We start from the raw sequence: 24360 nt of genomic DNA on the forward strand, positions 1-24360 counted from the left end.
AGACTTGAAGTGACTGCCTCGGACCTCTCAAACACCTCCCCCAAGGCAGGTCATTTTTCCATGAATAATAGAAGAGGTCTGTAACCTCTGATGTCAGTGATTCAGAGGAGATGCATGGCCACACGTTCTAAGGATTTTTTATTGACATATATAGCACCTTTCATGAGCCTCAGAAGACATTTGTGGGATTAAAAACTAAATGCATCTAAGAATCATTACATTCCACAATGCACAAAAATACAACTGCCTCAAGGGCCTCCCTCTCTTGAAATTAAAGGCAGCACTTACAACTTTTTAAGAGACAATGAACAAGAGTCACATTCAAAAACTTACCAGACAAGGCTGACCTTGGGCATAAGTCCTTATTCTGTCAAGGCTTTGAGACGGCATATGATAGAGACCTATACTGACAAGTGTCAAATCTAAATGCTAGGTTTTGTTGAGGGTATGCCAGATCCCTTCCCTACTCTTTAATATCCAGCGATAATAATTGGTGGGTAAACAAGGGTTGCTATTATCAGTGAATAAGCAGAAAATTCAAGTATTTTCTACGTGAACATAACTATCATGGTCCTTTCACAATTATGGCATATATGTCATCATACGCTAAGAATCAATGCTTGTTTTGATACAGTTGTTACATGTAATAAATGAAATCAAAAGTTGCATCTACCGTTCTACTACTTACTAGGTAGAGTAGTAGTCATCTATTACTCGGCACTGATTAGACCACATATGGAATACTGCTGAGTAGTGCACACCCCACCACCCCCCAACAGCACAAGAAATTGATAAACCGAAGTGAGTTCAGTAGAGGGTTCATCAAGATGGTTGGGGGCTGAAGCACTTGCCCAAAGACTAAAGGCTGAGGGAACAGGGCTTGTTCAGCCTGGAGAAGAGAGTTTCAGCAGCCTCCCAGTGCCTACAGGAAGGTCATCAAGAAGACTGGGCTAGGCTTTTCAGAGAGCATGGCAGGAGGAGGAGAGACATCAGGCAGTGGGCCTAAATTAAAACAAGGGAGGTTCAGACCCGTTATAAAAAAGCTTTTCCACTTTTAAGAGAGTCAAGCATTGAAGCAGGTTTCCCAGAAGTGTTCTGATGTCTCCATCCCAGAGATTTTCAAGACGAAAGTAGATAAAACCTTGAGTAACCTGCTCTGACCTCATACCTGGTCCTGTGTTGATCAGGAACTTGGGACAGAGAGCTCCTGAGATCCCTTTCAACCAGAATTATTCTATGACACTAGCAAAAAAAGGTAAGGATATGCTTTTCTGTGATACAGCCTATTATAGATTTACATAAAACCTATAAATGGTATTGTTGAGAATATCCCCATAGCTCTAAACACCACATTTTCACAATCATGTTGTGTAGGTAATTGTTTTCCCTTTTGATTGAAGATTATTAGTAAATGAAAAAGTTCTATGCAATTCATGTAGAAAGCAGTGCAGAGAGAAGTTGATGGCATCTAATAAAGAAACCATGCAGACATACTTGCATTTGCTTCAGTTTCTATTTGTAATAACTGCTTTTGTAAATTGTACTATCAAGAAGGAGAACGTCATCTCTCAGTAAAATGGAATTAAAACATACAACAGTTTGTATTTCACAGTATATAGCTAAATTTCAAATTGCTTGGTTAGTATATTTTTTTTTACATGAACAGTAATGAAGACAAACTATATTTAGAGCATAGCCGCCTACCTAGTGTTCAAGGCTATTGCAATATGGGACTAACAAGTTAATTCATGCATGCATCCTGCCAATAACCTGTTCAGATCTGTTTTATTACAATAGAAAGGCTTACCTTACTTCAAACTCTATAGAAAATACTCTTGCAGTAGATAATTAAGTGCCAGGAGAGAAGAATGAAAATAATTTGTTCTGGAGTACTTGAACTAGTAGGATACTTCAAGAATAAGCAAACAAACAAAAGTGCAATTGAAAAATAAAAAAAACCCCAAACCCGACAGACCCTTTCTGACTCAACAGGAGATACAGTAGATTCAACTTTGCACTTATTTCTAGGAGATGTGACGTTTCTGTGCTGCTTGGAGTTAATAGGGGAAAAGGGAGGTTTCCTGCATTTTGAAAACACAAGACATTTTTCCAAGTACTCTGTGCAGTTTCCAGAAAACAACATATAAAATACTAAATCAGTTATACTGAAAACAAAAACTTGCTGTCTTCTTACACTACAAAGATGTGGCATGTTATATGGATATTTCAGTGATGTCAACACATTCCTTTGATGGGCTCTTATTAACTACTAAGTAGCAGGAAGGGTTGGTTTTATTTGGTTTATTTTAGAGGTCAATAGAGGCAACAAGACATCTTATACAAACTACATTTGCAGGTCAAACTTGTGGTAATATTTGTAAAAAGAAAAAATAAGTTTGAGAAAGAAGTGCTGCAACTTAAAGAGATGAACTTTCAAGACACTGAGTTCTTCCAGAAAGCAGCCTATTACTAGCAGACTAATGCTAGAAATTATACTGAAACAGGTAATAACTAGTGAGAGATTCAAATAAATAAAGCTACTTGCTTGAAATCTTTTGAGATGAAGGATTTAGAATACTGCATGTGATATTATGTTCTACACATATAAAATTGATAGTAGAATAATATAGAATAATTTTATTGAATCCTCTGACCAAAGAGACACTCCTGAACTGAACTTGGATTACTGGTGATGGCTTCTACCACCTCCTCGGTTCCTTGAGAGAGATTATCCTTACATTATCTGCAGTAGCTATATTATTACATCACAGCATATCACACAGTGATTTGTATCAGCTTTATGCTAATAACAACAAAACTTGATTGTCAAGATCCTGTTCTTTTTTCATTTAGGACCTTGCTTAGCATACGCTAACACTGTCAACATTAGTTTTAATGTATATAGTTTATATTGACTGTCTATGAAGTGACAGATCAATTAGTAGGTTGTTGATCTTAAAGCCATAAATGGTGCATGTCATATTTATATCTGAGCTTCCCACTGATTGGTAACAGCACATATCTCATAATGTCTTTTTATATTGTGTTCTCAGTTGGTAAATGACCATACTTACTGGCAGTAGGAAACTAATTGTAAAAAATTAGTTTCCCCTCATGTCTTCTCTTTCTTTTTTGAAATCCAGTTTAAGATTTTTCTATTACAAATACAGTGATTAGTTCTGTATTCAACAGTTTTGACTTGGCATAGAAGAACATTTTTATGTTTTGAATAGTTTTTCCAATTATAGATAGGTCTAAGATAGGTCTAAGTCTTATTTCCCTTCAACAAAGATCAATAAAATAATGTAATTCATTTAAATGGCTGGCAGAACTTAAAAGCAAAGACTTAATTGGCCAGACAAACAATACCCTTAAATAATTAAATTCAGGCTAGTATCTCTGCAGACTACAAAGTTTTGCTCGTACTTAATTACTGAAAATTGAAAACAGAACAATAGAAATTTTTACGTAGTCATACAGTAAAACACCTGTTTTTGAGACATGCAGAACAAAACATTTCCTCAAGATGTAATTTTGTCTCTCAAAAGAAAATCAATATTAAGTTTGAAATGTCACCTTGGAAATTTTGTAAGAATTTTTTCACCTTGATATATTTATTTTAAAACAAAAGTTGCTTGTTTAACCTGGAAAAATGCTTTCTTAGACATGGGGTTTTAGAAAGTCAAAATGCACCTATTAGTTTTCTACTCTATATATTACGGTTTGCAAAGCACCATTTGTACATGCAAAACTACAGATCGCCTTTTTCTGGCTCTGCTAATCCTTTTTGATAGTTGGGAGCATTACTCTTCATAAGGGGCAGATTTTCTATAAGAGTAGTAGTTCTATATAACTTCTTTTCATAAAAATTCCATGAGTTTATACACGCGCTATATCAAGAAAGTCTGCAGTCTTCAGCAGTAGCCAGGGAAGGAGCTGAGAAGAACTGCCTCCAGCATACCTCGTTGCAAACTCTCATACCAGCTGGCAGAGATTTAGAACAGCCACTGCTTCAGCAGAGGGGAAATGACTTTGCGGAAGGGCTGTGTTACAGCTGTACCACATACCTGCAGACTGAAAAGATGGATGCTGCAAACTAGCAGCGTGTTTACAGGACCGTTTTCCTTGTTAGTGTTGGACAGGGTAAGAATCGCAGAATCACAGGATGGATGAGGTTGGAAGGGACTTCTGGAGGTCAGCTGGTCCGTAGTAAACCTTTAGGGAAAAGTTAGACAAGATTTTCTAAACTGAACGGTATATTTAACTGTTCAACACAATACCTCTTAAATAACTGGGCTTTGGAAAGCCCTATGTTTCTGTTGCTCAGATCTCTAAAATAAGGCATCCAGAATAAGTAATAATTGTGCAAAATCCTGGCCTTAACCCTTTGCCACCATTCTTCATTATTCAAATCTGTTGGCAATTATCTTCTTTCTCTCATCTGCCTCAGTCCCTGACAGAAAAGAACAGGTATATTTTAATGGGTTGAAAAGACTTGTTAGCTTGGGCAACTGATTTAATATTTTTGTATACAGAAGACCATATAAATGGTGAGATTCTACACTCGATCAATTCATAATTATTATGAAGTTTTTCTGCCTCGTCCATTTTAAGATGTTGTATTGTGATACTTGATTTTACCAGTACATAATGAAATAATTAACGTAACAATTGGCTTTTCTTGAGCACAACAGAAAAAAGAAGTCAAGAAAAACTTCTCAAATTTTACAAAATATTATAAAAATCAGTAAGAAATACTTTTATACTTTGCATCTATCCATATTTTTCCATTCTTTTGTACCTTGTTCTTGACCTGTGACAGGAGTTTCTTTTGAAGTCATGCATTTAAGTTTACTTTTGCTGCACCAGTGTCACCACTTCCAAGTCCTTGTTCAGGCCTTCCCTGTTGGCTGTAAAGTGGATATTTGCTATTTCTTATTTCATTCTAATATTCTGGTTTCGTTTTGAAGGTGACAATGTTCTTCCTGTTTAGCAATATCTTAATCAGACTTACTTATAGCAGGCTTACTTCTCACATTCTTTTTCCTTGGATCTTGTAGAAACGTTGTGATTTCTTCCAATTTTGGCATACAGCTTTGTAGGTGGGTTGCAATCTGTAGTACAGTTTCCAGTTATTTGAGGAACCAACTGCGTTTGAATGTGTCAACACTTTCCCTTAAGTGGATCATCTCTACTGCCTCCTTTAGTAGGAAGTATCAAAAGTAACAAATCAGTTGAAGACAATCAGTGTTTGCTGGGATTCGAAGTTTGCTTTTAAACAGAAGTTGAACTTTCCTGCAGATTTTATATATAGCTGTTTGGTTTTGGTTTTGTCATGTTCCTTTCCATTTAACTTTGACTTCTGTTAACGCTGGTGCTGTGCTATGCAGATGTTTCCTGGCATATCTCTTTTACAAAGGATGGACTAATGGGAGTTCTCTGGAAGCACTATTTTCAAAACAGTGTAATAAAAATATTCAACTTCTTGTTCTCTTTATCTGGCCTCATATGCAGTGTAAATACACAGGCTGAGTACACAAACTGAAGACCCTGTAGAATACAGTGTTTGGGTAGAGAGCGTACAGCTTTTTCACTTAGGACTTTAGTTAGTTATCAACAATCTGCACATATGTAGATCTTATTATGATGTTTTCCCCAAATGCAAGCACTGCAGAGTATACAGTATTGATACGAGCTTGTAATTGACTGTTTTAAAAATGTAATGTCAGAATAGACATCAAATCTCAAAAAATACGAGGAAACATTGTTAACTTTCTGTGCTTAGTTTGCTTTTTTGATTGTGTCATTCAGTTTATGCAGATTTTTTTCCTATTTGGGTCAGTAATTTTGGCATTGAAGACCTCTGGTCCAAAGCTATCCTTTATCTAATAAAAACCGCTCATTTTTTCTGGTCTGCCTCACATCCAGCAAATGTCTACTTCATTAGCCCTTGCTAGTAACCTAGTCCTTGCAATATTCCTGACTTCAGAGTCTGCAGATGGTATCTTTCTTGAATTATTCTACAAGAAGGTTAGATGATTCCTTTTTATTATTCTTTGCTAGCCTTGTGGAGATATTTTTCTAATAATAGGCTTACTAGAATCACAGAATGGTTTGGGTTGGAAAGGACCTCACAGCCCATCTAGTTCCAACCCCCTGCCATGGGCAGGGACACCCTCCACTAGCCCAGGTTGCCCAAAGCCCCATCCAACCTGGCCTTGAACACTGCCAGGGATCCAGGGGCATCCACAGCTTCTCTGGGCAACCTGTGCCAGGGCTTCACTACCCTCACAGGGAAGAATTTCTTCCTAACATCTAATCTAAACCTACCCTCCTTCAGCTTAAAGCCATTAAGTGTACTACCAGCTCAGGGCAAACAGAAAAAGAGTAAGAAATCACTTCCTATGTCTCTTTTGAAAGGAGAATAAACATACGTAACTACCTGAATATGTTCCACTTGCTTAAATTCTCCAAAAAAATTTACTAAGTTATTAACCAGAAAATCCAGACATTTTGAAATGCATCAGAAAACTCCTTTCTATAAAATATTTTGGTGGCAGATGAACATGGGAGCCAGCTGTAGCTAAAAGTCGATTTTGAAGCCTATTTAAAACATGGTTTCTGACAGAAAGAAAATTCTCAATTTCTTTTTCTAGGTAGTTTATGACAAAAGTGATTTTATAATTTGCTAATTCAAATGTCATACTAGGTATTTACACTCGTATTCGTAAAATTATTATAACCACCTATTTAGACTCTTGCTATTAATACAGATCTTTCAAATTAGCTGGAAGTTCAGCATGTTTATACAAACCTTTTAAAATGATGCCCAATTTCCTGCTAGATGCCAGTCTACCATCATATTTAGTGCGATTTCCTAACCTGATCCAAGATCTTCCCCCAAAGCTTATGCCCACTGAAGGCAATAGAGGTTTTTCAGAGATTAAGGAATTCTTTTTCCTCAAACTACTAGCAAGTCTCCTATGGGATGAACAATTAGAAATCCCCACAACTGCACGCAGTGATACTTAGCTGTTTTGCTACCAAACCGGAGTTGAGATTTCTAGAAATGTATCTCTTTTTCATAACTGACAACCACATTAGTTTTCCTTGGCTCCACTGTAGCCATTAGATAAATATCTCAAACGCTCCCTGGCATGTCACACAGTCACAGAATAAGAGGTTGGAAGGGACCTCTGGAGCTCATCTAGGCTGACCACCTGCTCAAAGTCCAGTTAGAGCAGTTACACAGGACCAAGTCCATTTAGGATCTGACATTCTCTGAGGAAGGAGATGCCACAGCTTCTCTTGGCAACCTCTTCCCGCCTGCTTGTGGGGAGAAAGTTTTTCTTATGTCTAAGCAGATTTTCCCATGTTCCACCATGTGCCTGTTGCCTTTAGTCCTATCACTGGGCACCTCTAAAACAGCCTGGCTCTGTCTTCTCTGTACTCTCCCGTTAGGTACCGGAAGGCAGCAATAAGATGTCCCTGAGCCTTTTCTGCATAAGGTTGAACGAATCATATTCTAGCAGCCCCCTCTTATCCATCCTATGCTCTGGCTGCCTGAGCCTCTTAGTGGCCCTGGCTAGACTTGCTACAGCCCTAGAAAATCCTGTTCTTTGGAGATTTCTGACTGTGAGGGGGAAAATAATGCTATTATGGTGGATATTGATCTAAATGAGACCAAATGTATTAAATTAGGAATAGTAATAACAGAAAAAATCTTGTATCTTTTCACATTTAGAAGTTTGAACCCAGTCAGAGATACACCTAAAAATGTTAGAGATCTATAAAGAAATCATCAACAAGTAAACATTCACGTTGTATTAATTTTCAAGGGAACTTAGTTTTCTCACCAGAAGATAGATCTAAATGATTAAAAGCAGTTACGTGGCATATATATGTATAAACATGGTGCAGCTTTATGCCACATACCTGCTTCTGATCATTTCAGGCCTGAAGTTTTGGATTATCAAATCACTTACGCTGTCCTAGTACAGCACGCTGAAATTTTAGCCAGAATGGTAACAAGCTGTGTGAAAAATAATCTACTTATGCCCTACCTGAAACATATTCCATGCTGACTCAAGCTGACTTTTTGAGCAAGAGAGTCTCTTCAGCAAATGTCCAGTTTTACTGTTTTAATTGTAGCTAGATACACTTTACGTCTGCCAAAACATGCTGAGTTAGTAGGAAACAGAGTAGTTCACAAACAGAGGTACTGTTTGTACATTCTCAAGTAAAATTCAAGGAATATGCTTTTGATCATCTCTTGGAGTAAAGGATGACTTCTGCAAAAGGGATTTAAGGAAAGGAAATCAACAGAAGCTTTGTGACATGGTGAAAAAATATGGATGAAATGTTTCAGAGCTGTTGCTAAGAGGAACTGACAGAGCTGCTGAGATAGCTCAATGACCTGATTAAGATAGTAGTGAGAAACCATGTTCTCTGTCCACCTCTACAAGATTTAATCATAACTTATTTTATTAACTTGGTATATAGAGACACCCTCCTTAAAATAGACCTCAGATTACCATGTAGGCAATCCTGAGGAATACACATAGATACCACTAAGTCTCATTATTTTTATGAAATTGAAAAGAGTAACATCCATAGGTGTGGATGCTGAAATTGAAAAGTTGAGAAACATTAAACGAAGTATTCTATAGTTGTCATGCAAGAAAAAATACCTGAAACATTTGTGTCTCCACAAAATTTCAGATTGTTGTACAAGGTAATCATTAAAGAAAACATCTTACACTGCCTTCTGGACATATAATAATCTCTCTTATTCAATGACCAGCATTTTCATTTATCTATTCACTCCCTATAAATTCTTTAAAATCCCTGAAGTTTGGGAGTAGCTTTTTTATTAGCTTATATTCTTGACAAGCTTCAGTTGAACCCTCCTATTAAACTCACAAACAGGCCCTTATATACCTTGTTCTTAATATAACTCCTTAGAAGTTGCACAGGTCTTCTAGTATCTATCCATTCCTATAGGACATAAAATGAAGTCTTTTCAAAATATGTTCCTGGTATTCTAACACAGAAATCCTTCTTTCATTTCATTCTCAAGTAAATATTGCAGAACACAGCTTGTCTTAGTGAAGTATTGTTAAATCCAGTATTTACACTTTTATAGGGGATTTGCACCCGTTTGAGATGTCCGTAAGTGACAACGCGGTAGTCTTTGCTGTTGCGTAAATCACAGCGCTAGGAAGGACAGCGGCAGAGCAGAATGGCTCTTGCCTCAGAGCTGCTGAGCACCTCGAGCCCGGTGTGTGAGCGTAAGCCAGCCTTTCCTGGATGGTCAGTTGTGACTTTTAACTGCAGCAGCCAAGGCACGTGCGAGTTCTGACAACTGCTGCAAGAACAGTAACCCGTAGCAGAGGGCTGGGGCCAAAGCACTGCAGTAAAGCTTGCCGGGGCTTGTATTTTAGCTCCCACAAATAGGTTATTTTTTCATATAAGAAAGGATTCTTCTCTGCAATCAAATTTTTTCTTGTTCTGTCTGTCATGGACACTTACCCTACTATCAAAATCACATTGTTATTGTACATTTTATTGCAATAGCTCAGCCTCAATGTTCTATACAGCAACAAAGATGCATTGGTTAGGTCTGTCAAATATCCTCTTTCCTCAATGTCTTCCTTTCTGCCTTTTGTGGCCAACTCTTTCTCATAGGTTTTCTTCTGTACAAAGTCTCTTCTTTCCCTCTATGTATCTAAATAGTACAATATCCTGCAACTATTTTACTGTTCTACACTTGTCCTGTAATTTCTCTCACGTGAATCCAGTCCCTGATACTGCATATCATTTGCTTGAATACCATGAATAGGATAGGAGCTTGACAGCCCAGCGTAAAGGCTGATGATTCCTTAGTCCTATCCTCTCATTTTGCTTTTTCTTTTCAAAACTCTACTTCACATTTCTCTGTTTGCATTATATGCAGCCAAAAAAAGAAACGCAAGCAGATTTCAGTGTTTGAACTCCCATCAGTAGAGTTTAAAAAAAATGAAGAAAAAAATCATAACACAGAGAAAAAGGAAGTTAATACGGGAAGGGCTTAAGAGATGTAAGAAGATGTGTTGGAGAGGGGTACCCTCCTTTAGTTCTGAATCCTGTTTTACTGACTCTGTGTTACAGATTTTTTTATTTCCGCACACTGTTTACAGTTGTATAGATCATCAGTAGCAAACTGTGGAGGATATAACATAAAAAAAAAATCCAGTCCATTGAATTAATTCCAATTTGCATGTGAAAACATTCTGTGTACATTATTTCAAAACAGGGATCAGTTCTCACAGTCCTGCCTACTAACGAATGGATGGGAATGAATATATATCATCTATTAAATCTGCTGAAAGCATCTTACAGTGTACGCTATCAGAAGAAAGGTGTTTTCTAAAAAAAAAAAAAAAATCACACTTGTTTCACCATCCGTGAGAAATTAAGAGCAGGATGGCAAAGGGTGTTTACACAGGCACTTAGCCAGGAAACAGTGTGTTTTCCACAGATACAGTCATTCAGGGAGCACATCTCTGATTTTCATGAGCTCCCTCCCTCTGTTCTCATACCTCTGTAATTATATCGAGAAATCTATCTGTAGGTAGGAAAATACATACAGTTCTGCACAATGTATTTAAATGCTGCCTCTCTCCTTTAGGTAAGTGCTACCACACTGAGGCCATTTGTAGGAATTTTACCCAGCAAGATAAACAAATGCAAACCCCTTAAGGAAACACATGAACTGCAGGATAGTTTCACAGTGAATCGTTACCAAAAATCTGCGTAAGAAGACTATAAAAGAATTCTCTATAAATCTTCTGTGAAATATAGCATTGCTTATTAGCAGGCTTGATGGAAAACCTCGTGAGACAGAAAGTCTTGTCACTTTATTTGTACGTGCTTTCCTGCATCTTAAGTTGCAGCTTAGGATCCCTCAGGATCATGTGAGGCTAGGTTATATATTAGAGAGCTGTGCTATAGTGCTGTGAGTGTGTAAGCCTAGCAGCTGGGTAGTGTTATGGTTGCTGCTTTCCTGTGCTAAGCTGATTTACTTGTTTAAGGTCTGACCTCATCATCCTGTCAGTATGGATTCCCACCTATACAGTTAGCAGCAGCTTAGCATCGGCTTGAAGAGCTTGCAGTATATTAATCAGAAGAGAGAGGGAGAGAGCTACCGGTATTTGTTCTTTTGTTGTCTTTTCTTAAGAAGAGGAGTTGAAACACAAGAGATAACAAAGAATCCATTTCCTTTCTAAAAGAATAGGCTTTTGTCTTTTTTTTTTTTTTCCCTGAAAAAAAAAAAAATGTCAGTATCTGGAAAGAAAGAGTTTGATGTGAAGCAGATCCTGAGGCTCCGCTGGAGGTGGTTCAGTCACCCCTCGCAAGGCTCCGCAGGCACGGGGGGCTGCCATCAGCAGGAAGGATATGAGCACAGAGGGACACCGGTTCAGAACAGGTTGAAGAACCACTCTCGGGACAGAAATGGGCTGAAGAAAAACAGCAGTCCCGTCCACCACAATATACTGGCACCCGTGCCAGGTCCAACGCCAGTGCACCACCGATCTATTCAAACCTGGCATCAACAAAATCTCATAGAACAGCTTCGATCAAATGAGGATAATCCCAAAGCAAGCACAGAGGAAAACTGTGTCAAAGAAGACTCAAGTAAAACTACACAGGAGTTGCAGATGATCACAGAAGAAAATTCAGATGAATCTGCAGAGAGGTAGGAGTTTTAAAGTCTGCACTTAGAAAGCCATACTTCTATCCAAGTTATTCCCTAATACTGTCTTTGTTCTTAACCAGAGTTCCTTCATGCATTAGTCTCACTTTATATATGCGCACACCCACACATCAGAAAAACGAACAGGAACGTTATCATGAAATTTTGATCTTTGCTTAAGATACAGCATTTCGTAACTATTCCATAAAAATAAAACCTGCCAGTTTGTCAAATTTTCTCTATTACAGTTTACAGCATATTAATTTTTTTGTGTCTTGATTTATTATGTTGAAGTGCAATGAAAAAATGAGCCTTCTGAAATATTGTCCTCATTCTGACTTTATCAATGGGTGCAACTTTGACAAATGGGAGCTGCTGGAGGTGCAGTCTGTGTGGTTGCCATCGGTCTGTCAAATTTCTCACTGCTTTTTTTTTTTCCCCTGCCTTCTTGACAAGTATAATTAACCTTGAACTAAGTGGAAAGGAAGCATCATTACTTGCTTTTTTTAAAGGTTTATATGAAATCACATTACTTTCACAGCTTGTTTAGTACACCGAGAGACAAATACTTTCTGCAAGGTCAGGTGAAAAAACATTACAGCTATGAGACCTTAAAGGTATAAGCACAAAGAGCTATTTTTAAGATGTTAATACAGAGAAGATAGTAATACCAGTTATTTGATTAAGCATGCCTTGTAATTTTTTATGATTTTTTTTTTTCAAAATTGATGTCAGTATTATTAGCTTACACAGCAACAATTTTACTCCACCTTTTCCCCACCTTGGAGTCAGATTATGCATTAATAATGTGATTATTTGCACCATTTGATAAGATTGCCATCAGTCTTTGGGAATAATTTCAGTTTCTTACATTGTATTTAAATACAAATCTATCTTACTTGAAGTTCTAGTTTCTCTCAGTAAAAACAAAGCTGACAGTTTGTGTATTTTTAGCAGCTATTATTTTTCAAGTTGTACATCTGGTATAGGGAACATCTGCAGACTGAACAGAAGAAAAATGCATTCCAAAATGTCATTTTGAAAACAGTACTAGCAGTCAGTGTGTACTACATGAAATCATTACAGAATAAAATCAGTGAGGTAGGAATGTGGTAGTTCTTTATGTTTATTAGTGTACTAGCTTGTAATGTGTAAGCAGCATAGTCTTAGTATAACTTGTTTCAAATGACAGTACAAATTTCCTGGAAAAAAAAAAAAGTAATTTTAGGCACACCTTGCAAAGAAAATCAAGTTAGTTTGAACAAAAATAAGGAACACTGAATAATCAAAATAAAATTCTATATCAGGTGAAGAAGAAGGTAAAACAAAAAGTATAATGAGTTCAGTTTGGAAGGTAATAAGGCACTGTCTTCTAAAGTAAGATGTGACATTTTCTCCAGCTATACATAAACTTTCTGCTAAGACCTCACGAAGTTTTGTGCCTTCATATTCATTCAAATTTACGTTCTTCTCTTGAGCTGTTTAAATGCGCAGCTTTTAGAAAAGTTTTGGGAATGTATATATCTTATAAAGTATTGTTACATTCAAGTAAGTGTATTTTCTATAAAGTTATCAGTAAAAGCTTTCTATGCATCTTGTAGGTTAAAACCTACCTTAACATACACCTTAAAAGGCTGAATTTGTAAGAAATTGTCTAGAAAGTGATTCATGACTATGAGTTTCTCTATAATTAAAATTTTATTTCAAGGAAATAAAATAGATCATTAAAGACACCTTAACATATCTCCAACTTCTTAAATATGTACCAACAGAAATCATTAAGTAAATTATCGTTCTCTTCCCTTAAAGCATCCAGCACAGACCACACACAAATTAATATGCTAATTGATTGGGTAGAAATGAAATACTGAGAAGAAGAAATAAAGAGAAGCAGCCTTATATCTATATCTGTCTATATCTAGTTGCTGGATATATTTTCATCTCTTTAGAACAATGCCTCATTTTATACCTTTGAAATTATCCTTTTAGATCATGTTGGGCCTCCTTTTTCTTTAGAAGTTCCAAATAGTCACAATCAATTGTAATCAATGGCATCTGCTAGTAATGAACACATCTGAGAAACCAGGCATTTGCAGGATCCCCTGACTCCATCTTCTTACACTATTAAAGCCACTGCATAACGAACTATGCAATTGTTGTAGCCATATGCTCTTTCACATTCATACCTGAGGACACCAAAAACAATTTCATACAAATTTGCCTTTTATCCTGTGAAAGGAATCATATCTTCACAGCGGTTGTCTCTAATCCAACGAGTTTACCTCCACCCATATTTAGCTGGACTCTAAAGCAGGACGCTGCTACGTGTCACTTGGATGTTGAAAATGGTAGAAAAAGATAGAAAATCAGGCCAATACCTCAATCTTGAGCAGATTATGAAAGCAATTTCTACTAGCAGTTAATGCTTCCCACCAAAAAGCTTTGCAAATGTGAAAACAATATTCTCGATTTCTTCAGAAAAACTTGAGATGTCTTTCTCTAGAAACCTCAGGACTTAACGCTTTCAGTGATACAGATGTAGCACCCTGAGGTTTGGTGAAATAAGGCTTGTTTATTGAGGAGGAAAGGTAAATAAGAAAGTTCCAAACAGTAGTTCCATTTTGAATATACTATAATCAATACACTTGTTTCTGCTTTCTTCAATCTTTTTTGGTACTCCTCTATGCAAACTAAATAAGTGCCTGAAGAAGCCCTTCTGACCCACAGGCTCGTTCCTGAATTATATTCCATGACAAATGACAGACAAAGCAAACAAGAGCTTAAGTGACCAAAACTCATTAGTTTTGTATTCATGGTAGCCAGTTAAGATGTGACCAACCAATAAACGCTAGGTGCATGACAGATAAATAAATTGCTTATTGGCACAAGGCTAAGTAAAGCCTCCCAGCCTGCCTGGGGACTGTCGTATCCAGTGTTGCTAAGGGAACATACTCAAGAGGTATCAAAGAGTCTTCTAGAAGCATCTAAAATGATGGGCCTTGACCTGTTATAAGATCCTTATGGAAGTTGCACCCATAGTTCTGAAGAAAGCCTAACGGTGGAAGATACACATTTCCTTGACCTAGTCTGATTCTCACCAATCTACTCCTTGTGTGAGGACTGGGACCTTTTCACAGGTGAAAAACAGAGAAACTAGCTAAAACCTGAAGAGATACCAAGTTATTTTGTTTATTTGTACACTGTATTTCCCACTATAAAATATTACGGTATTACTGGGATGGTCATAAGGCTAAACTCGCAGAATATGGCCATGCCAATGAAGTGCAAAAGTCTTCAAAGATTTTAGGTTTGGCTTACAGTAAGTAGGAGCTTAAGTGAGCTCTGAAACAATGTATGGTAAATAAACTGTGAATGGCTTCTGGTTCAGAAGGCATGGTTATGGCTTTTTGTGCAATCTAGCTAGTTGATGATCATCTCTGATCTCCTCTAAGTGTCTGGAGTCTGCCAAGGTTCAGGCCCCTCTGTCAGGGAGACCCTGAAGCAGTTCCCTTTCTTTCAAAGAAAGTGAACTGGCACTGGTCCAGAGAAGTCAGCAAAATTTGATTGCTAGATTTTGTCTGATGGTTGTCAGAAATCTTTGCTCTTGTGCGCAACACACAAACACACTCTTGTGCACACACAAACTGAAAAAGCACTGGTACCTCCTAATGAGAAGAATCCAAGATATTGAATTACCTTGATTACTTCCCTTGATAATATTTGGACTCACAGACATGACTACTGACCTTTCAATATAAGCACTATGCATTTTATTTATTAACATTATGCTACATTGCCACATCAATTTATGCATGCTTGCTGGGAGATGTATTATGACTCTGTATGTATACTGTTGAAGACCACGTGTGCTGGTGAAGGATGCATGTACCTCTTTTCCTAGTTGCCCAAAGGCAGTTAGATTTCAATAATGAATGTAGCATCCATTCATCATTTTCTTCTTATGCATTTTTTTCTGATTATGTGGCTGAAAAATTGCTGACAAACTCTAGTTTTGTTGATAAACCCTAGATTTGCTAAAGATACATGCTTTCTAATTTCCCATATGAGGGAAAATATACTTCTAATTAATTTTAATAGAGCATACATACATATATATGACTACTTCAGATATTATCCCCTATATAAGGGTTTTCCCTGGAGTTCTGTTTTTATTTCCAGTAGCAGATAATAGCCTTGGCTCATGTTCCAGTGTGAAATAAAGGTATCACAAGAAAAACATACCCCTTTAGTTGTTGCAGTATCCCAAAAGGTATTGAACAGGTGGAAACGAATAAATCTGTGCAGTGCCAACCTGCAATTTCTTGCACACGTGATGCCATTTTTTTTTTGTTAGCTAAGTGGCACAGATCTGGGACACATGCTGTCACGGTTCCTTCTGCTGAGCACTTTTTTGGGAGAGCTATTACACATGTAGTGTAATACCACACCACGTTCTCTAAAGTTTGTAACAGATACTCACTGAAATGATGTCTGCTTAATTTTTCAGTACAAAAGATCATTTCCAAAAAAAGAAAACAGGTGATAATTTTCCTGGTGAAATTGGAAGATGTGAATTATTCTATGAAGCTACTAGCCAGACCACACTGAGAGGTGTTTTTGCATTAAGAGTGGTATCCAAATAAGTAGAGCCCTACCACTGATTCACAAGAATGACTGATGGTGAATGACCATGCACCTAGTAAATGGAAGGGCCACGATGTATCCTTTCCAGATAACATGATAAAGTAGTACCTCACGACACTATTTTCCCCCCATGAGTAAGAATTCAGTTTCATGAACCATCGCTGATGCCTAAGGCAACAGTTTAGAAATGATTATTCCTCATCTCACACAGCAGCAGCCTTTATTTTTAAATGAAAACATAACTGCTCCCATTTTATTTTCACTGAACTTCCAACATTTTCAAAAAAAGCTTTCAAAAATCTTAACTTTAAACAAATAAAAGGTTTTCAAACGTAATACTGGACAGAGGGCATGTCAATCCTTCTATGCCAAAGTTGGATCAACTATATTTAGGTGCTTCCTTGGTTATCTGTAGTACAATTTAAGCTCATTATTTCCTTGATCTTTCCCCCATGGATATAGATAGCATATTGTTCCCCTTGTTCTTCTTATTCCGACAGTATTCTTCTTTACAGCATTTGTTTATATATTTGAAAATTGCTCGAAGCCTAAAGAGCTGCAATTCTTGCAATCTTTTTCCGGAAGTTCTATGCTAGACAGCTATGATAATTTTCATTTCTCTCCTGACTCTCTCCAACACGTCTGTCTGCACTTGCAGTACTGTGGTCAGACCTGGCTATGTTCTGGTTAAAGCCTGACAATTCTAGTGTAGAGGGTAGGATTACGTACATGTCATTCTGACTAAAAAACTGTTTGAATATCCTGCTCAGTGGTTTTTTTCGTCAACAACATGGTGCTGTTGCTCATGCCTGGCTTGTCATTCATATGAGCCTCCTGACCCTGTACCGAAGACCTGTTTCCGAACCATTTGTATGTTTTTGCAGTTATTTGTTTCTAAATATAGTACTTTGCACAAATAAATTCCATGTTATCTTTATCAGATGTCTCCAATTTGCTGAGTTAATATTCAGTTCTGATCCTATTTACTGTCTCCAATTTATAGAATCACAGAATGGTTTGGGTTGGAAGGGACCTCAAAGATCATCTAGTTCCAACCCCCTGCTGCGGGCAGAGACACCCTCCACTAGGCCACATTGCCCAAAGCCTCATCCAACCTGGCCTTAAACACTTCCAGGGATGGGGCATCCACAGCTTCTCTGGGCAACCTGTGCCAGTGCCTCACCACTCTAACCGTAAAGAATTTCTTTCTAACATCTAATCTAAATCGGCCCTCCTTCAGCTTGAACCCATTACCCCTTGTCCTGTCACTACACTCCCTGATGAACAGTCCCTCACCATCTTTCCTGTAGCCCCTTCAAGTACTGCTAAGCTGCAATTAGATCTCCCTGGAGCCGCCTTTTCTCCAGGCTGAACAATCCCAACTCTCTCAGCCTGTAAATTTACTGATTTAATATTCAATTCTGATCCTATGCTCCAAATTACTCGCAGCTCTTTTCAGCTTGGCATGATCTTCAATTGTAATATAGTTCCTATCAAAGCTTTCTCTTTATTTCTTCCTCCCTCCAAGAAATTTAGAAAATTTATGAAAAGTCATAGTGGAACTTCAGTGGAAAGTTCCTTGGGCACCCCGTTTGATTTATTCCTATTTATCAGTGAACCACTGAGAACTACTTTCAAGGTATGATTTCAAATCAGTTTTGCACCCATTCCATAACGGTTTACTCCAAACAGTACTTCAGGTTGAACTTACTACTATCTCATATGAGACAGTGTAAAAGAATATTCTCTTATCCAAGACATAAACGTCAACTACCTCTTTTCTTCTCTCCCTAATGCCTACTACAACCTATTAATAATAAAGGACTTCAGTTTATTTTGACACTTTATTCTTGCCAAATTCTTGCTTACTGTTAGTCTTCTCTTTTAAGTGCTTAGAAATAATAATTATATTACTTTTACACAGCAGAATTTGGCAAGAAGAAATTATGTTTCTATCTTGTGGAGAATTTTGCAGTTTCTTTCATACTTATAACAACTTAATATATATTCAGCAGTGTATTTTAAAAAGACGATGTTATGCCCGTCTGCTATGGATAGCCAAAATGCTTCATTGCTACCTCAGGAACAAGCAAAAACTAATTGCCTTCTAAAGATGACCTTTATCTAAAGGTCAAAATATGAATTGGAAACTTGGAGACATTTGAAATGGGTTATTTAAGATATTGCAGCCGATCTCTCAGAAGTGATGCTTGAACAGCTCCCGTGGCCTGTCAAGCTCTAGCGCAGCGGAAGAGCAGTTTGCAACAGGGGAGCGAGGGTGACGTTCCAGGCAATGATGGTTGATGAACACCCCATTGGCATCACTGCGATGCTGCATCTGCTGGTGCCAGAGGTTACTTCAGTTTTACTTATGCACAAGGGCACGGGTAGCACATGACATAATTAGGGCCATTAAGCTGAATGTTAATAGCATTTTACTGAAATTCATTCACAACTGGCTGAAAAAAGATAGGTGAGAGTAACCAAGAAAATTTTCCTTTGATATGTAATGTTTGCTAAGTGTAGAAAATTGGTGAAGTTATAGATTTCAATCCTGCATCAGATGCCACTTACTAAGGGCAGATGTACTTTTTTCCCCAAAGCTGATAATTCACAAGGAGGGCTATGGCTTTTTAGGCAGCATGCCAATGTAATGAACAGCGACCAAATGAAGTCATTCTGACTAAACAAATGCTGTTGCCTCACACAAGAGCTCTTGGTACAGAAATTAGACTCAGTATGTCTCAAAGGCATCATCCTCAGATTTTATTCCTACTTTCTTCCTCTGCTATGACATCTTATGAGAAACTTGAAAGGCAAAGAGTATATAAAATTAAAGTGGGTTGAGACAGTTATTAAAGATTAAATGAGGAAATAGGTTTGTATTTTGAAATTAATTTTATATTTAACCTCTGGAAGGAGTGGATATTTATTCAAAAGGGTTTTTTTCATAGCTACGTAAATAGAATAATTTAAGCCGAAAAGGACCTCTGGATGTCATCAAGTCTAACCCCATCCCCTGACCAAGAAGGCTATAATGAGAGATAACATGACTTACTAAAACACACACAATATTTTACAGGCTTACATTTAAAGCACATAGCTTTCAAAGATGAATTATTACAGGCAAGGGGAAAAAATACCATTTAATAGCAATTTAAGAAACTAGGACAATTCTGTGCATTTCAAAACAATTTCTTTATGAATCAATTATCTTCTCATTTCCACTCCATACAGCTTGCTCTCAGCAAAGACAGCTGTTAAATTACTTTTTAAAGAGTTATTGCTGTTCTTAAAATCACTTCTTAATGACTCCAGAAAAAGTTAAGGAGATGATTAAACACATGCGAGCAATGCAGAGCAGTTTTTACAGATATACTGAGCATATGCAATTGTAAAATCAACAGGAAATCCTACGGTTGTTGAAGCATTCTTGGAGAAGGGGAGTAGAGTTTGCATGATTTGAAAGTTACAGCTAGACAGCAGTCTCAAAGAGACGAACAATTTATTTTCACTGTTGTTTTGTGGCTGAATTGTTTACTTTGAACTATCTGAAACAGCGTAATGAGGAACATTACTAGAATCTTTCCCATTTAAAGAAATAAAGGGATTTGTTTGTTATAGTCAAACAGCTAAGTTAGCCCAATATATACAAATTTGGTTTAGCTCCTTTCATTCTGCTAGAATAAAATAAAGAGACTATATTTCGAGAAAGACTATATCAGGTGATAAAACAAAGAATATGGCTTGTGTATGGCACACCTGTAGGTATGCTGGTTAAATGAATACAAAAGTGAAGCTGAAGTACTGTCAGGATTCACAGAAAGAGCTTAAGTATAGGAAATAAACTTAACCTCTGAAATAAAACTATAACAAAATTGCCTGCTCTGTGAAATGAGGCTCCACCTCAGTGACTCTATCATCAGATATTGGCGAGAGAACTTCCCACGCAGCTCTGACAACAAATCTCCCAGTCCACCCCCTTCCCTTCTTTTCCAACCAAATGCTTAAAAGTCAAAACCCAATTCAAAGCTAATTAAAATAGATGGAACAAGATGTTAGAGCCTGGCTCTTTCCAACAATTCTGCCCATCCAATACTTATCAGCATAAAACATCTTTCACTTCATTCTAGTAACTGTTTCCATTGTAGATGGTAAGTCAGGATATTTCTCTAAAGGTCTATCTGCTTCTCACAGGTAACAAGGATAACTAAAAGTACTAAAAGGAACATCCTACCTTGTAGCCCTAACTTCATTTGAGATTGAAATATAGGATATGGTATCTAAATGACTACAGTTTTAAAATGTTTTGTCAGGAAAAAGATACTGTATTTCCATGCTGTGTTCTACTGTTGCATGAGGCTGCCTTATTTAGAAGTGAAACAGCACATCAAGAGTACATGATTAAAACTTTGCTTTGTTTTCTGAACTAAACCCCATTTAGGCTAAACAAACATATTTATTGGAAAAGAAAGCAATGTCTGATACCTGGTTCTTTCTTTGGTTTTGCTATATATATTTTGAAAAATCCCTGGAGAAGAATCTGGATCTCTTACCTGTATATTAACATTTGATTTAATCAAATTCAAGCTCTCTCAGCCAGCTTCTAACTTTTTAAATGTATGACTTAATGACTAGTTACATTAGGAGCTGAAAATCAATATCCATGGGTTCTGGCTCAGATTTGTTGCTTGCCTTTAATACAGACTCAGAGAAATCACTTAGCCTCTTGATATCGCAGTTTGCTCATGTTAAAGATAGCATTTGATACCTGTTTTCCTAGGGACACAATAAGAACTCATCAGTGTTTTCATAATTTGTCTACAAACTGCTACTAAAATGCAAAGTGGAATGCATGCACATTATGACTCATGTATTATACTATATAATTGCACAGCTTATCTTCTCATGATCATAATATCACAAAAATAAAAATCTACTACTTTAACTAGAAGTTTTCTGTTACAATAAGCAGTAGAGACCACCAATATACTTATAATAAAATGTTTTGAACAGCGAACATAAAGGGAATACATTTGATAAAGTGGACAGCCACTGTCACCATTTGCTATGCTTCAGTTTACCTGAGAAATTAGAAGTCAAGACGAAGGGAGGCATTCTTGCAAGAAATGAGCATTTTCATAGCTTGTTCACTTTAACAGAAGTTGTGAACATGAAGAACCTTCTTCAACTGGGCAAATATACCTTGATTTAAATGGAAATTGTGAGCAAATAACTAAGAAATCCTAGGAGTTGGAGAAAAGCTATTTTAGGCTATTACATATGGCTTGCGTTGCTAGGGAAACCTCTTTTACAGTGTTCATTTAGCACAGATGCTCAGGAAAGCTCTGTGTCTCCATGTCATACCATTGCAGAATGCTTCAGAACGTGAAGAAATAGAGATGCACATATACAAACATGCAGACAAAAATATCTCTGTAATTTTATCTTAGTCATGTTCTATGTCTTTGGTGGAAGTTACTTTTTTCTGTTTCTGCCATGACCACGGTGATAAATCAAAAGCTTAGTAATTAAACCCCTCTGTTTCCAGGCTGAGGATATTTGTTCAAACATTACCTTCAGTTTTGATCTATTTGGGTTCACGTTTTAGACAGTCATCCATTTCGAGCAAAAGACCTGCCTTTTCAGACCCTGCGCATGAAAATATACGCTGCCTTTTCTCTTTCAGAGAGCAACAGCTCCAGAAATTTAGAAAACATAGGATTTGAGTGATTGAAAAAGAATTACTTTTTCCAATTTTGCAGTACTCCAGTCGCACGGTTTTAGAAGACCTTGTTTATAGTTTCGGGAATGGCATATTATTACTGTATACCATTATCCAGTCTTGGTGCACCCCTGGATCCCAGTACAAAGAGGGTGCATTCTCACTGTCTATCCAAGCAAGGTACTTCAAAATTGCAGTAAGACAATTCGTGAATTCACCTATGTGAATTGTAACCCCTGTGCAGGGTGGACCTGCAAATACATGCAGAGTCACATTTTGGGGACGTGTACGTGCAGTCGCCTAATGGGTATAGAACGAGTCTTAGGAGTACGCTGCAAGCTCAGCAAACAGCTTTTGAGAGTTTTATTATTGGACCATATGGTATGCCAGTAACCAGTATTTTGAGTACTAAACTTCTAAGGCCTTGAAACTTCACTTACAATTTAACAGTGATTTCTAGTTTGAACCCTCCTCAACAAAATAAAAAATGCAACAAAAGTTTTTTAAGAAAACATGTTTTAGAAAGCTAAAAATAAAGCCCATCTATGGAAGTGCTATTAAAGGCACTTAACTTTTGTTTATTCCATCCAAAATACAAAGAATAAACCAAAAAGATACTTGCTGATAAAGAGAATAAAGATACACTCTGAACAAAAAATGTGGTGTTCTAGAATTTGAAATTCTGTTTATAATGGATATATATCGATCTAATCAAACATTAATAACTGTAGAATGTAAACTTGCCAGTATTGCATATTTGTGAACCATACTGTTATTTACATATCAGAGGGTAATGTAAGAAAAAGAAAGAGAGAGCAGGTTAGAGATTTGTAGGGTCTTAGAATCCCAAAACAAGCTTAGGCTAGGTAGGAAAGAGGCAGAAATTGATTCTTCCTACAAATTTAATTTGGAGTAATGAAAACCATCCATTATTTTGGACATCCCAGCTCTAGCTTTCTGCAGAAACTTCTCTATTTTGTCCCATACACTGGAGAATTTTGTGCTTCTTTTCTGGGTCATGCAGTGTAATTCAAAACCTATGTAAACACTGAACTATGATTGTATCAAGAGTTTTAAACTACACTACATAAATATCTTTTAGCACAGTACTTTGTATAAAGCATTTAAAGACTGAAATGCTCGTTCCGAGTCATGATTTTCACGACTGTCTCACAGAGGACATTCACAGAAGATTGCCTCCAGCCTACCCAGCTGGTCACTCGGTGTACAGAAGACTACACGTAAAGCCAGACATTCCCTCCTATGCCCTTACTTACACCCACCCCCACCCTTTCTATGTGCTGGTGCAGTGGCTTAGGATGGACTTTTGATCTTTCTGTCTGACGTGCCTGACCTAGTAAAATCATCCAGCAGTACAGCCAACTCAGTCTCTTGATATCTCTTGTCATAGTGGATTTACAAGCAGCGTAAGACAGCTTCCTGGGAAGTTACAGCGTTGTGAGCATGCAGGAGCCAGGCTGTTCAATCAGAACGCAATGAAGCAGTGAGAAAAAGCCCAGAAAGGAACTAGGTTGTAAGTCAGACCTGATTTTTTTGTCTTAATTTGTTTTTTTTCCATTGACTTAAATGATCCCAAATTCATCTAGAAAAGAAATTTAGAGTGTCTTGGTGTTACAATATGCCAATAAAGTTGCTCAGCGTGGAGCTCCCATGGGATGCCACAAAGCAGTAGAGTTCATGTGTGCCTCTCTACTTCCTCACTCGATATGTAGCTCAATTACTAGTTAGCTGTTTAAAGTTGCCTTGTACTTTTTCACTTGGTGTTACAGTGAATTGGAACCTGAGCTTAGTACAACGGATAGAAGAACAGGGCTGGAAGTCAGGACCGGAAGGACAGTTTGGCCTGTCCAGGGGAACAGTAAAGCTCTGATATGTTTACTAGCAAGCTACTGAGCTTTTATTCTTCAACTGTGACATTTCATGAATCAATTAATGGTAAATCCCACAAATTTTTACCTTTTCTAATAAGTAGCTTTCAATCGTAACCGTATTTTAAAATGATTTTGGAGAATAACATAGCTGAAATGTGAAATTTCTAATTTCTAGACTCCTAATGTTCTCATCTGTTACTTTTTTATTCTATAAACTGTTGCTGAGGTCTTTCCAGTTTTCCTATACCCTAAATACTCTCTCTCAAATGCAAGAGCCATTTCTATTATAGATTATTTGGAAGAAAGACTTGCAATATATTAAGGTTATCTGTACACTCATGGCAAGATAGAAAGGTAACACCCCA

The 24360-nt window shown here is 37.2% G+C and overlaps 1 protein-coding gene across 3 annotated transcripts in view; it reads left to right on the top strand.

The window, feature by feature from the left end:
- Window positions 1-24360, top strand: part of KLHL4 (kelch like family member 4) — an 88947-nt gene that overhangs the window by 33976 nt on the left and 30611 nt on the right. The window contains exon 1 of one of the 3 annotated variants that reach the window (XM_054839924.1): window positions 10647-11737. The exons of 1 other annotated variant lie outside the window; for it this stretch is intronic. In XM_054839924.1, the coding sequence (XP_054695899.1) occupies window positions 11316-11737 (422 nt within the window). In that variant the 5' untranslated portion in view covers window positions 10647-11315. Of the gene's footprint in view, window positions 1-10646; window positions 11738-24360 lie in introns of those variants that run through there. One more of the 3 variants, XM_054839923.1, reaches the window with a different exon arrangement.

Source organism: Grus americana, chromosome 12 (assembly GCF_028858705.1).
Source record: "Grus americana isolate bGruAme1 chromosome 12, bGruAme1.mat, whole genome shotgun sequence".
In the NCBI taxonomy this organism is placed as follows: domain Eukaryota; kingdom Metazoa; phylum Chordata; class Aves; order Gruiformes; family Gruidae; genus Grus; species Grus americana.